The 13,096-nt window shown below is 44.0% G+C and overlaps 1 protein-coding gene across 7 annotated transcripts; it reads right to left on the bottom strand.

Annotated features, from left to right (window-relative positions):
* Nucleotides 1–572: 572 nt before the first annotated feature.
* On the bottom strand, nucleotides 573–13,069 carry LOC135488022 (zinc finger and BTB domain-containing protein 17-like). 7 transcript variants are annotated; one of them, XM_064772386.1, is made up of 5 exons: nucleotides 12,976–13,069; nucleotides 12,059–12,588; nucleotides 11,340–11,651; nucleotides 1,445–1,637; nucleotides 573–1,154 (listed from the first exon to the last, which is right to left on the bottom strand). In XM_064772386.1, the coding sequence occupies exons 2-5, from the start codon at nucleotides 12,554–12,556 to the stop codon at nucleotides 748–750; spliced, it is 1,410 nt and encodes a 469-aa protein (XP_064628456.1). In that variant the 5' UTR covers nucleotides 12,557–12,588; nucleotides 12,976–13,069; the 3' UTR covers nucleotides 573–747. The 7 variants fall into 7 exon arrangements, with proteins under 7 accessions (XP_064628456.1, XP_064628457.1, XP_064628454.1 ...); XM_064772384.1 differs by lacking the exons at nucleotides 573–1,154; nucleotides 1,445–1,637 and adding exons at nucleotides 4,051–4,078; nucleotides 4,775–5,527; XM_064772385.1 differs by lacking the exons at nucleotides 573–1,154; nucleotides 1,445–1,637 and adding exons at nucleotides 5,952–6,714; nucleotides 6,984–7,367.
* Nucleotides 13,070–13,096: the final 27 nt, after the last annotated feature.

Here is a 13,096-nt window from a genome sequence, read left to right as displayed (position 1 = left end):
TGTGACAGCCACAACCAGGTCGAATCAGTCCGGGCTGCTCCACCGTGTTGCCGACATGGTGAGAGAGATGAGACAGCCACAACCAGGCCGAATCAGTCCGGGCTGCTCCACCGTGTTGCCGACATGGTGAGAGAGATGAGACGGTCACAGCCAGGCCGAATCAGTCCGGGCTGCTCCACCGTGTTGCCGACATGGTGAGAGAGATGAGACAGTCACAACCAGGTCGAATCAGTCCTGGCTGCTCCACCGTGTCGCCGACATGGTGAGAGAGATGAGACAGTCACAGCCAGGCCGAATCAGTCCGGGCTGCTCCACCGTGCTGACAACATGATGAGAGAGATGAGACGGTCACAGCCAGGCTGCATCAGTCCTGGCTGCTCCACCGTGTTGCCGACATGGTGAGAGAGATGAGACGGTCACAGCCAGCCCAAATCAGTCCTGGCTGCTCCATCGTTTTGGCGGTTCTTTCATGAAGTCATTTGAAGTTCTGAACTACGCCATCGCCATCTTCAGGGCAAGGAAGGAACTGAAAAGACCAAACGGTCTTTTCACGGTATTTTCAGTTTCTACCTTGTCCTGAAGATGGCGATGGCGTAGTTTAGAAGATCTTAAAGGGTAATGCATTATTGTTGGGATTAGTTGAATGTACTCTTTGTTTTCAGTGGGACAATCAAGAGCTAACAACTTGAAAGGATATGGAGCCTAATATATATTGTAATGTAATTATTGAATAGACCTATGAGAGGCTCAGGGATTGGTGGAATTAAACTGTCCATATGGCTGTGGTTTCATGTCTTCCCCATCATCTTGATCACCCAATGCTTGTGCTGTGTGATCTGATTGCTCAGGAACACTGAAGTATCCAGACCCTGAAGAGTGTGTAGTATGATCAGTAGTGGGGCTGAATATCGCCTGGGAAGATTCCAGTAAGGAAGGGTGGTATATTCGATACAAGTTTGTGTCCCCTCCAGCTCCTCCCATAGCTTGACATTGCTTGGTGTAAACTTGCTGTTGACCTGGGCCGCCCCTCGACATGAATGCTTGGGCCTTGGCAAGCTCTGCCCTGTACTTAATTGCTTCGTCCTTCAGCTTCTGACCCATGACTTGGCGGACGGCAACCTCTGGAATTCTAGGGTAATGTCTTTCCACGAAACCTGTAAAGACAGAATAATTAGAGTTGGAAGTTGTCAGTAGAAGCAGGCCAACTTATCTTTGATTAGGTTGGTTGTGACTTTGTCTCAAGAGCCTGACTTGTATTTATGTTATCTTTAGATACATTTCCTGACTGATTGTGAAAATGTCTCAGACATGGCCTGGTTTATGGTGATCCGGTTTTTCATCTGCACCGGCTGGTTGTGACATTGTCTCTGACGCCCTGGCTCCGCTTTGTCTCACTTGACACCCACAAATCAATAGAGCAGGCCTACCAAGCCCCCGTCCTTACCGATGATATGCTGCACCTTCTCAGGCTGCAGTTGTATCTTCTCCCCACTGCGACCTCCCCGTCCTGTCAGGGTACTCCTGGCCATTGTCTTCCGATCAAACATGGCTGACATCAGCGCGTTGGTAAGCTTGGAGAAGCTCGTGTAGCGGTGTGGAAACTGCTGCAGGGTGGAAGAGAACTCGTTGATAACACCCTGAAAGATACCAGAATGATGGGGTGCATTTAAGAACTGAACCTTTGTTCAACCAGGAGACATGGGTTGAGATATAAGTCATGTAGGTAGGTCGTAACGAAGAACTCCTGAAAGAAGTTGACACTGTCACAATCAAGGGTGTACCTGTAGTTGAGAAAGCCTGTCTTCATCATAGTAATCAAGGTTCCATGCGAATCTCAGCTATGAGAAACTACTTTGGCTGTATTCATCATTGATATGGGCAATATGGTCTAGGTAGAGATGGGGATGTGACTATGTTGTCTTCATAACTTGACCAAGGTTGGAACAAAGATCACCGTGTCAAGTCAATTGTTTTTGCTCTGACATAGTGTTCCATTCTGTTTGAATGTGAAAGTGCCATCTCTAGTTCTGGCTGCCTTGATGTGACTTTGATCCCCAAGTACTGATTCAGAGCGAGAAGACAATGATGTCAGTACGACACAGTCTGACTGAGTACACAGGGTAAGAAGAAGACAAGAGAAAACTGTATGGTTAGTAAATAGCTTAACTTTTATTGATAAAATATAAATAACATCAACACTATGATTTAACATAATTATACAAACAAATCATTGGAACACAACAAGCATAACTTAAAATAGGTACAGATTTCAGTCATGAGTAATTTAAACTTATGTAAAACTTAATAGACAACTTATAACCTCAAGACCTTTTACATTACCCTGCATGCACAACCGAACAACCTTCTGCTGTTAACTTTAGTTAGTCCTGTCCATCATGTGACCCTGACTACTCCAATTAGAACCATTCCAATGTCAGTCCTTATCAACAGGAGCCATTTGTCTTGGTGGGTTGTGGTATTGGCTTAGATGTGCTGATGTGTCTTAAATTTACTTGACATTTTTTCATAATCTTGATAGTTACCTACATGTGCTTCAGAGATAACTAATCTTGATAGTTACCTACATGTGCTTCAGAGATAAATAATCTTGATAGTTACCTACTTGTGCTTCAGAGATAACTAATCTTGATAGTTACCTACATGTGCTTCAGAGATAACTAATCTTGATAGTTACCTACATGTGCTTCAGAGATAACTATTTTGCCACAAAATCTAACTAACATTATCTTAACAATCTCAGCTGAACAACATGGTTCGATAACGACCTTCACCTCAATCACAGTCCTACAACAGCAAGGTTATTAATCACATCATACTCAACCAATAAATACAACTTGACTCAAGGAATTGTGATAATTGACATCTTACAGGGGCCAGAAGATGCATCTGACAGTGAACTAGAGTTACAGTGAATAACATCAATACAATTTTTAATACCCTTTGCTAACTCCATTCATTTCCAATATATCACAACTCGTTAACCCGCATTGATGCCAACTAATTCAAAGAGAGACACTATCACAGGGAGACTAATTAGAATCACTGAGAGGTTAAGCCCATTCACGCTAACTGACCACCCCCCCCCCCCTCAGCTAATCCGGAGGGTGTACCTCTGACTCATATGTTGTAATTCCATTAAACTACATCACAAATATCACCTTTACTGAAGAAACAAGTACCATCTAACAATGCACATGTTGCCCCATAACATTACAACTAGCAATTTTAACATGTATAAACTACAAATGTATATGGAGGATATGCAAAAACAGAATTGAATGTCGACATAAATCTAGAACAAAAATTCACAGCAACTTCAATATAAATCACAGTAAACATATGGTACTTCAAACTGACTGGCATAATCTGGCATTCCTATATTAACTCACTGACTTGTACCTGAATTTATCAAACTGTAAAATTGAGATATGATTTCACGAAGTCTCTGAACGATTAACAGTCTTATTAGTATAGTTATAATAAACATGCAATCTTTCTAACTTTTCCTCATGCACCCCTATGTTGCAATTCCTTCTTCCCCCGAATCATGCGAGCTCTCCGGTGATTCAACCTTACACTGCCCCGACATCTCGTCCGTCTCCTCATCATGCTCCTGCTCCAACAAACACAGCCTCCCTGCCTCGTCCAAATGATGCGTCATGGTGTGTTTCTGCCAGTTATGTTTCAGCGAGAAACGGCGCCCACAGATGTGGCATCCATACGGTCGGTCGCCGCGGTGCATGATCCGGATGTGACGCTGCAGGTTATAATTGCGTGAGAACACTTTCCCACAGTGGCTGCATTTATGTTCCTTCTTCAGGAAATCCCACGCAGCTCTAGGACGGAATTCTGGGATACCGATCTGTGAGACGGGGACCCGTGACCGTGGGTATATCGAGTGTAATCCAATGGTGTGAGAGTAGGGTGTCACCAGGTGGTCTTTCCTCCATGGTTTGATGGGTTTGTGTTTCTCAGGTGTTGGGAGGCTCTTGGTTATAGTGAATGACTCGTTCCTGCTGCTGGTTGTGCTTGGTGGGTCCTTGTTTGGTTGCCGTACCTGCAACAGAGGACAAACGTTAACCTTGCTATGCTGGCTTGAAGAAGTGAGCACAGAAACAACACATAACACAACATGACAGGCATTAAGTTACTGGTGAAAACACATTCTAACTTTTGAAAAGACAGATCCGCTCATTGTGCCTCTGTCTCTGCTGAGGTTGTGCCTCTGTCTCTGCTGAGGTTGTGCCTCTGTCTGTGGAAGCTTTCTCCCTGTGCTGTGACTGTACCTGGGACAGACATCATGAATCCATCATGACAACTGGGGGAATTACAGAGCGAACTGACATTGAATATTTATAAAGTGAGTATATATTTGCATTAAACATGACATTGATACTACACGCTACTATCTCTGTAGTGGTACATCCACTCAATCTGAAAGGACAAGCACTCAAGTAAGAAACACTTTCATATCAGCAGACAATATCTTTTTAAAACTTGAGATATTGATATGACATATTCGTCTCAACTATGCACTAACAACAATTCTATCTATCGTGCAGTGTATTCTATACGAATGGTCTTACTCAACAATCAGGGGGTGACTGTAGCTGTGAACATTGAGGCTAACCCACAGAGGCAGAGGAGTCTATACTCTGTGTCTGTCTTACAAAGCATTTGGCAGCCAGAGGTGACAGCTGGCCCTGTAACAAGACAACCAGTCGACTAAATAATAACACCAACTTCAATGCACCTTTCTGCAGAATCACTCTGGCTTAGTATACAGTCTATGAATGAGGCGATGAGTCTTCAAGTTGCTTATCTGCGCGAACGTCTTCCCACAGATTTCACAACAATACGCCTTGACACCCGAATGAAGCCTTGCGTGTCGCTTTAGATTGGAGCGATCGTTGAACTGCTTGAAACACTCTGAACATCTGAATGGCTTCTCTCCAGTGTGCGTGTAAGAATGATTGATCAGCTTCTGTCGTTTTGGGAATATCTTTCCACATGTTGGACACTGAAATGATTGTTTCTCAAACGTGGTATCATGGTCAGTTGGTTGTCCTGTCTCAGTTTTAATATCGACGCCTGGCATAGACAAGGATATGTCAGAGAATGAGCTATGTACTGGTTGTGATGTGGATGCTCCACGCATCCTCTTGATCCACGCATCCTGTTCCTCCTCCACGCATCCACCTTCTGAATTGATGTCAGTGATTTGTGTGGACCTTGGCGATGGGTTCGTTAATGATAAATGCCCTGGTTGTGACACTCTACACGTCATCTCGGAGCTCTTCCGATGCCTTAAAAGCCGTCCTCTCCTTCTGGATGGAAGCAGACTTGCATCTTTAGACTCCGAGGTTGTGCTGTGAAATGTTTGTCCACTCTGATGTGGAGGGCTTTGCTCGAAGCTCACATCTGTGTCAGTCTTGGAAGACAGATAGTTTGCCGGATTCACTGCCTCAACTACCAGCAACTGGGCTTTGTCTTGTACTTGGGTCCACTGGAACGACAATGAAAGAGGCGATTTACTAGCAGTCTTTGTCCAGTGCTAAGGGCTGTGACAGCTGCAAGAAGACTAATGAGTCACAAGTCCGACAATCCTGAACATTGTGTAAGAATGTGTTCCAGGCAGCCAAAGACAAGGGTATCCTTTATCAAAAGGTTGGGACTCTACTGAAAGGAGAAAGTAGTAGGGTTAGGGTTTGGGTACAGAATGGCTGGAACTGAATGAGATGCCAGGCATGAACCATCTGTTTCAGTACCCAAGAGATTCCGTCTTCGGTAGAGTACATTGTTCAATTGGGTCAGCAAGGCAACAATCACGTGTCTGTGGTAATCAGTCTCATCCTTGGTTGTGACGTTGCGTCAAAGCATATCAGCAAATGTCATGATTTTGAAGACAAAGGAACAACTAACAACTGACATCCACAATTTGAACAATTTTTATTTGATATAAAACAATCTGTCAGACATGATCACATCCTACATGTAGAATAAGACACTTGGTACACCTCTGTAACTTCACATCACAGTTAAAACGCAACATATTCTGTCTCCAGCAAGTGGTTGTATCAAGGGCGATATCCAATTACTTTGAACATATGACGTCCAAGAAAGATGATATGTGTCACCAGACCAATAAACCAGGATTCCATTTCTAGCTTAACACAGTGGTGGTCTCTGCAGAGGGAGTCCAGAAAGACCTTCTCATATACAGTGCTACAACTCAGCTTCCTTTCCGAGAGAACACAAAAGGCCTGCTAACCAGAGCAGAGTTAAAACCCAAATAGGATTGCGGGTCAGATGCTACTGCGCTAACCAAGGTCCCAGGCAGGACCCATCAGCACACAACCCTTGCACCACTGTGTAATGTGTCATGGTAGATTAGATTCAACCAGTAGCGTCCAAATTAGTAATAGTCCATGTGCCACTATGAGTATAAAGATGTGACAGTAACTCGACAGCATTCCCAAAGGTAACTTGACAAACTCTACAAGTGACCTCCCTCCTGACCTCCAATATCCCACCTTCATCACACCCATGTGAATGTTCAAGCAACGTTTCTGCGTCTTGGAAATCCACACCACATGATCCACACATATGTATTTCCGCCTCCGTTTTGATCGAGCTGAGTGTCTCTGTCCTGAGCGAGTTGAGCAACCCTGGCATTCTTGTCGTCCTTGAATGCTGGAAAGGCAATAATGAAGCCATTTTACTCCTCATATCGATCAGTATTCCTATGAACACAAGATCTTTTGTGAAAATGTGATGCTATGTGCCTTGAGTTTTGTTTCGTGAATCACAAAGATTCATAAGAAATTAGTTTTCTTAGGGCGTATTTTCCTATTTTCAACAATTGTTTCAAAGTTTCAAGCAGATGGATAATAATCTATTATATGTATAGGTAGCATGACAACAGCGTGATTACTCAATGATCTCTACTCTCTTCGACTTACGTCAACTCTTTGATCAGGCACGTCTCGGGAATCACACACCGCCTCATCCACTGGTTCGACCTTCACCTGAACTCCTGACATACTTTGACCTTGTCTATCAAACGACCTTGGCAGCTGACCTTGAACTTCAGTTGAACAATGGTGGCCACTATTTGGAAGTACCTGTGCTGCAGGAACACCTGGTCCAGGACGTGCAGCGCCAACAGGGATGACTGGCGAAGACACCTCCTTTGGAATGTTCGGAGTAGTTGGACCGTTTGTGGAACGACTCTGCCCTTCCTTCGTCAACAGGTAATGGAGGACAGGCCAGTTGGAGGAGGGTTGCGGGGGCGTCGGTTCATGCGATAGAGATGTCACACTATCGATTACTATTCGGGGCAGGCACTGGAAGATAGATAGGTGAAAACCATTTAGGTTTGGTCATCAAGCTGAGGAGACCGAGGGCGGTATCTTCTTGGCAAGGGAGATTTGGGAGAAGTGTTTCAATTTCTTGTTTCATGAGTGATTACAAGACTTGGGGAATGATCTAACAACTAGAGCAGTCTGTTAGTACACCCAATATCCTCACCAAGCATAGGCACATGGAGAGAGATTTCAACCAAGAGACCAGATGGCTCCGGGGGGGGGGGGGGGTTAGTTTAATCGCTTCAATCAGAACTTGTAGGCACACAATTCCTGTCAATCATTCATACTATCTCCGTTGGGGAGTGTGGGACAGACCTCTCCAAAGGGCACATCTGCAAACTTGGGTTTGGTCAAAAGGCAACAACTTTGGTAAGAAGAGAAGAACTCGGAAAAAACAGCTTTGACAGATAAGCACATTTATTGTTCTGATACTCCTCAGAAATGCATGTGGAGGCAAGACATGAAGTCTACATACAGTATTACTATATGTGTATGAGACACACCAACCAATCTACATTTGTGCACACAATGTACATCCATGAACATCTATAGTACAACATACTTTCCTAAAACACCTGGGTTACAATGTATGCAATACAGCACATTTCAAAGTTTAGTTCGAGGCTGTTATACAGGTGTTATACACTGTCGGTATTGTTCATCTCACCAAACACCGCTGGCGCTTGGACCAACATTTATAATAACTGATGTCTAGAAATCAACCTAAATGAAATTCCACCTCAAAATTCAAAAGAACAATATTCCACTCTATTGAGTTTGTACAGAGTCACACTGACAGTTAGAAAGCCACTGACGTTGTACTTCACGACTGATACTCTAACTTACATCAATTTATACATGTAGGTACATTTACCAACAACAACATCTGGTATTGTATTCTTTCTATCAAAGTCTAAAAACAGTAGTTTGACCTTATATCCATTAGACAACTTCACACCCATGCCTGAGAGTTGAGACCAACCAGAGGTGGCTACACACATCCCATGCAGGCCTGAGAGTTGAGACCAACCAGAGGTGGCTACACACATCCCATGCAGGCCTGAGAGTTGAGACCAACCAGGAGTGGCTACACACATCCCAGGCCTGAGAGTTGAGACCAACCAGAGGTGGCTACACACATCCCATGCCTGAGAGTTGAGACCAACCAGAGGTGGCTACACACACCCCATGCAGGCCTGAGAGTTGAGACCAACCAGAGGTGGCTACACACACCCCATGCAGGCCTGAGAGTTGAGACCAACCAGAGGTGGCTACACACACCCCATGCAGGCCTGAGAGTTGAGACCAACCAGAGGTGGCTACACACACCCCATGCAGGCCTGAGAGTTGAGACCAACCAAAGGTGGCTACACACACCCCATGCAGGCCTGAGAGTTGAGACCAACCAGAGGTGGCTACACACACCCCATGCCCAAGAGCAACATCAACAAGAGGTGGCTACACACACCCCATGCCCGAGAGTAACATCAACAAGAGCAGGTTATACTACATGTAGTTGAAGTCCCGTTGACATTTGCGCTGGTGTTTCCACCGATTACCCGGATCTGAAAATGCCCGTCCACAATGGGTGCAGACGTAAGGTTTACTTCCTGAATGGATTCTCGTGTGTCGATTGAGACTCGAGCGGTCATATGAAACCTTGCCACAAATCTGACATGGAGAGGCCGCCTGCTTCCTTGGGTACATTTCACCCCCTCGGCCTTGGAGACCGCCCATGAGGGGCCTGATCTCATCTGTCCGAGGGAAAGTCTGCCTTGTCTGAGAAGCCTCCTCTGTACGCTGACGGATGGGAGTCTTCCCTGTTTGAGAGAATGTCAGAGCCATCAATGGCTTAATGTCATCAGTGTTAGGCTGAGGGGGCTGAGGGGGCTGGCATGTTGTCACCGTAGTTAGTTTCAAATGACTCAGGAGAGGCTTTATATCATCATCGATCCTGGGCTTTGCTTCACTTTTCAATTTCTTAGTTTTGATTTTCGCGCCCCTCTTTTTAACCATGCTGCATTCTTTCAACTGGAATGACGAAGAAAATAAGTTGAACTCAAAAACAGGTATCCCAGAAGCCTCAATCAAGCGGCATCAGCTCATACAATGAACCTTGAGAAAATCCCTGAAAATGACAAAACAACATAAGTCCTGAGGAGCCTTGAATTGCAAACAAAAGCCCTGAAACATGTCTGGACAATCAACTGGGAAAATGTCTGAGCAAAGTGTTATTTCCCATCCACTATTATGAAAAGTTGAAGCCTTCTCCCCAAATTCTTTGCCAATAGTCCCTTTTCCTCAACAGTCTTGATAAATGTCAACGCCCTCTTTCTGTACAATGGAAGTCTCTTCACCAGCCGGTGTCCCCTTCATGTAGTCCGTTCCAACAACTTTTCCATCTTCATCCATCCTGACAACTTTGACCGTCGACTTTAAGAAACAGAGCGTTTTATGTCGCTGACAATTGGTGGCATCGGAGAAGCGTTTATTACAATATTCACACGCATATGGTTTCTCACCAGTGTGAATACGCACATGCTTGGAGAAGTTCGATGAATCTCGAAAATGTTTTCCACAGAATGAACAAACGCGCACTTTGTAACCTTGAACCTCAATGATTGAGTACGGTTTTTGCTTTGTGTCAGTGAACACAGGGATAGATGACTCCTGGGATACACCTCTCAATTGTCGCCTCTGATCAAGACATCCTTCCACCGTCACTTTTGGTTTAGCATCCGTCCATTTTTTGATAACGATGGGTATTGATACTTGGTGGTAGGTGTTGGGGGGTGATAACTCATCCAGGGTCGCTCCCGTCTGGAATGGAGAAAATGGCTCGTCTTAGGTTGAGATCAGAGGAGGGCGGTTCAGCGCTCAGACCTGGTGTGGAAACAGTCCTCAAAACAGCCACCTCTAATACCAAAATTCAGTTGTAGTTATTTCACATGTTTAGTCCCAAGTTGCATTCCAACATGATACCACATCTTATCCTCTGTCACAAGACTAGAAACTGCTAGAAACATATGACACAAATTGAAGCCATTTACAAGCAGGAGCCACATGAATCCGGTCGACAATCACACCTATAATCTAACCTTCGAAGACAGAGGAGAACTTTTGAGGGTGCACGAACAGATTGTCTCAAAAAGACCATCAGAAAACTTGTGCAATCGCGTAAGCTATCAGCCTACACCGTACAATACAAGATGTCAGCAACAGAATATCATGCATTTGTAAAATTGTAACGTCTTGCCTGAAGCTACATGTACATGTACACTGGTCAGATACTAGAACAGACAGCTTTATCTATCTTCTGTGATTGACTGTAAGGACCACATTCCATCAATCTATCTTGCAAGAAGTATAACTTCTCCATGAACATATGTACATGTATTTCATGTCATGCTAAGAACGAATCATGGCACTGAACTGAGACAACAGACGACAGAAACAACAGATAGAAAAGGAAAGCATGATCTCTCAACTGGAACTCCAGCAATAACATGCTTCAATTTCAGGCTTTCCTTCTCCAAGGATGCAATCCACCTCAAGTACCATCTGACTGTCCACTGGAGGTTCTTCATTGATGTCACATTGTCAAGTGATTCCCTTTTTAGGTAACTCGCCCAGTTTGCCCGTCGTGTACCTTGAGACTGTAGAAGAGATTTGTCTTCTAGATCAGATTGTAAAAGATCATGCTTTCCCATCCAGAAAGACATTCAGCGAGGAAGTGCATGGAATTGGACACGCTCAGCGTTCATCCCCCCCCCCCCCCCAATCTTCCTTTAAAGTTATACAGCTGCTTCGGGAGAAGATGCCATAACATCCCCCCCCCTTGGTGATATCCAAATGTCTTAAACCACCCAGCCTACTTTGATTATGTAAAAATCCCCATGTTCGTTCCTTCCTCACCAAATGTCACAAAGAGAATCCACCATGAATGCCTACCTGTCCTGTGTCATCTGTCGCCGATGTCCCAGGCTGCACCTCCTCTAACACGCCACTATCCTGTCCAGGAATGTTTATAGTTGCCACGTCAGACTCCAATGGCAAGAATGAGTCTGTCTCTTCATCATTTGATGAAGAGACTTGATATTTTGCATCAGTTTTTTCAGCACCTGTACCAGAGTCATCACTCCCTGAACGTGAAAAGTTTGTTTGAACATGTTCTTCTAAATGTGTTTGTTCAATAATCAGGGAACTTGTGTCTGTCCCTGTCCCAGATGAACTGGTCGCAGACGTGGCAGTCTTTGTTGAGACCTGAAATATATAAACGCTCAGTCAATATTCTTGACACTGGAGAGTGTTGTAAAAACAATGTTGCCCCCTCCCCCAAAACGTACTATCCAGGCAGTGCCAGTCTTCTTCAGTTGTCATATGTCATGTATTATCGTATGATGATGGCAGCAGATGCACTTTCACACCATCTACATTACTTTGTAACTGAAGGAGGGACTCCTATAAAGAATATAGTGGATTTACACTTCTACATGTATAACTATGAGGTTGATTTGCATGGATTTTAGTCTCAGCTTCCCTTTTAATTGCTATGTTTCAAACTGTTGGAAACGTTGCGATCAACAGAAACTCAAGAGATTGAAATCCATAAAGATCAACCTCATACTTTTAACCAGCTCTGAAAAGCCTATCAAATAGCTAATTCTTACTTGTTCTGCAGGAGAATCACCGGCCATCACAGAGTCTTCTTCCACCTTCACCTCACACTGAAGTTTCCGAATCAAATCATCCTTTGATCGCAGAAGGCATTTCACTCGCCCAAGTTCATTCTGCGTTTTCACCAGTAACTCAGACTTATTTAACATGTCCATGTGAATAGTTTTAATTTCCCTGTCCTTTGCCTGCATCTGTAACTTCATTCTTTCTAACTCATTGTCTCTGGCAATATTTCTTTGAGCATCAAGCTGACTTTCAATGTCAATTAACTGATCCTCTCTTGTAATGAGTTCAGCCTGGTATCGCGACATCAAACTGTACAAATCAGACCAGGTTTGTGACAGGACGAGGCCTTTTGTTCTCATCTCTGATTGGATAGTTTTGACCTTGTCACGGTCAAGTTTCAGCAGTTTGTGAATTGGCTCCATTTTCTCCTCCTCATCCAGAACAATGACTGGCTCCTGATTGGCCGATCGCTTTCGTCGCTCCATCTTCAGTTGAAGTTGAATCCGTATTTCTGGGCCTATAAATAAAACAAGATACATGTATAATATGTAGGAAAGAGGCAAAACGTGTGTATTCTATACTAGGCCTACATGTATCATTCATATATGAAACTTGAAAGAGAATGACTTGGCCTTGATCAGGTCGCTGTTCACACAGATTCCAAGTCACAGCAAAGCATGATGATGCTAGAATCAATCCTACAATGCGTAACATGGGCAATTGGATTGGATATGTAATGACTAATCCCCATGTTGTATGGCATAGTGGAAGGAAAATAGGGAGGAATTTCACATTTTTTGGAAGATGACACCAAAATATAATGCATCACTGATAAAAACTGCAACACGCTATATTGTTCTGTACAGCACAACATTTATAGGTAAATCAAACTGCTTCAGCGTACCGTGTAAAGTTTTACTCAGCGTCACGAATTATTATGAAAATCTGATTTTTGTGAGGACATTTTCCTTCTATGTATTCCTATGTGTGGAAAGCTGTGTGGGTAAGTGAGGCGAGGTTGAGAG

Source organism: Lineus longissimus, chromosome 5 (genome assembly GCF_910592395.1).
Source record: "Lineus longissimus chromosome 5, tnLinLong1.2, whole genome shotgun sequence".
In the NCBI taxonomy this organism is placed as follows: Eukaryota; Metazoa; Nemertea; class Pilidiophora; order Heteronemertea; family Lineidae; genus Lineus; species Lineus longissimus.
Note: the sequence above shows the minus strand (reverse complement) of the source record. Positions and strands in the feature narration are given on the sequence as shown.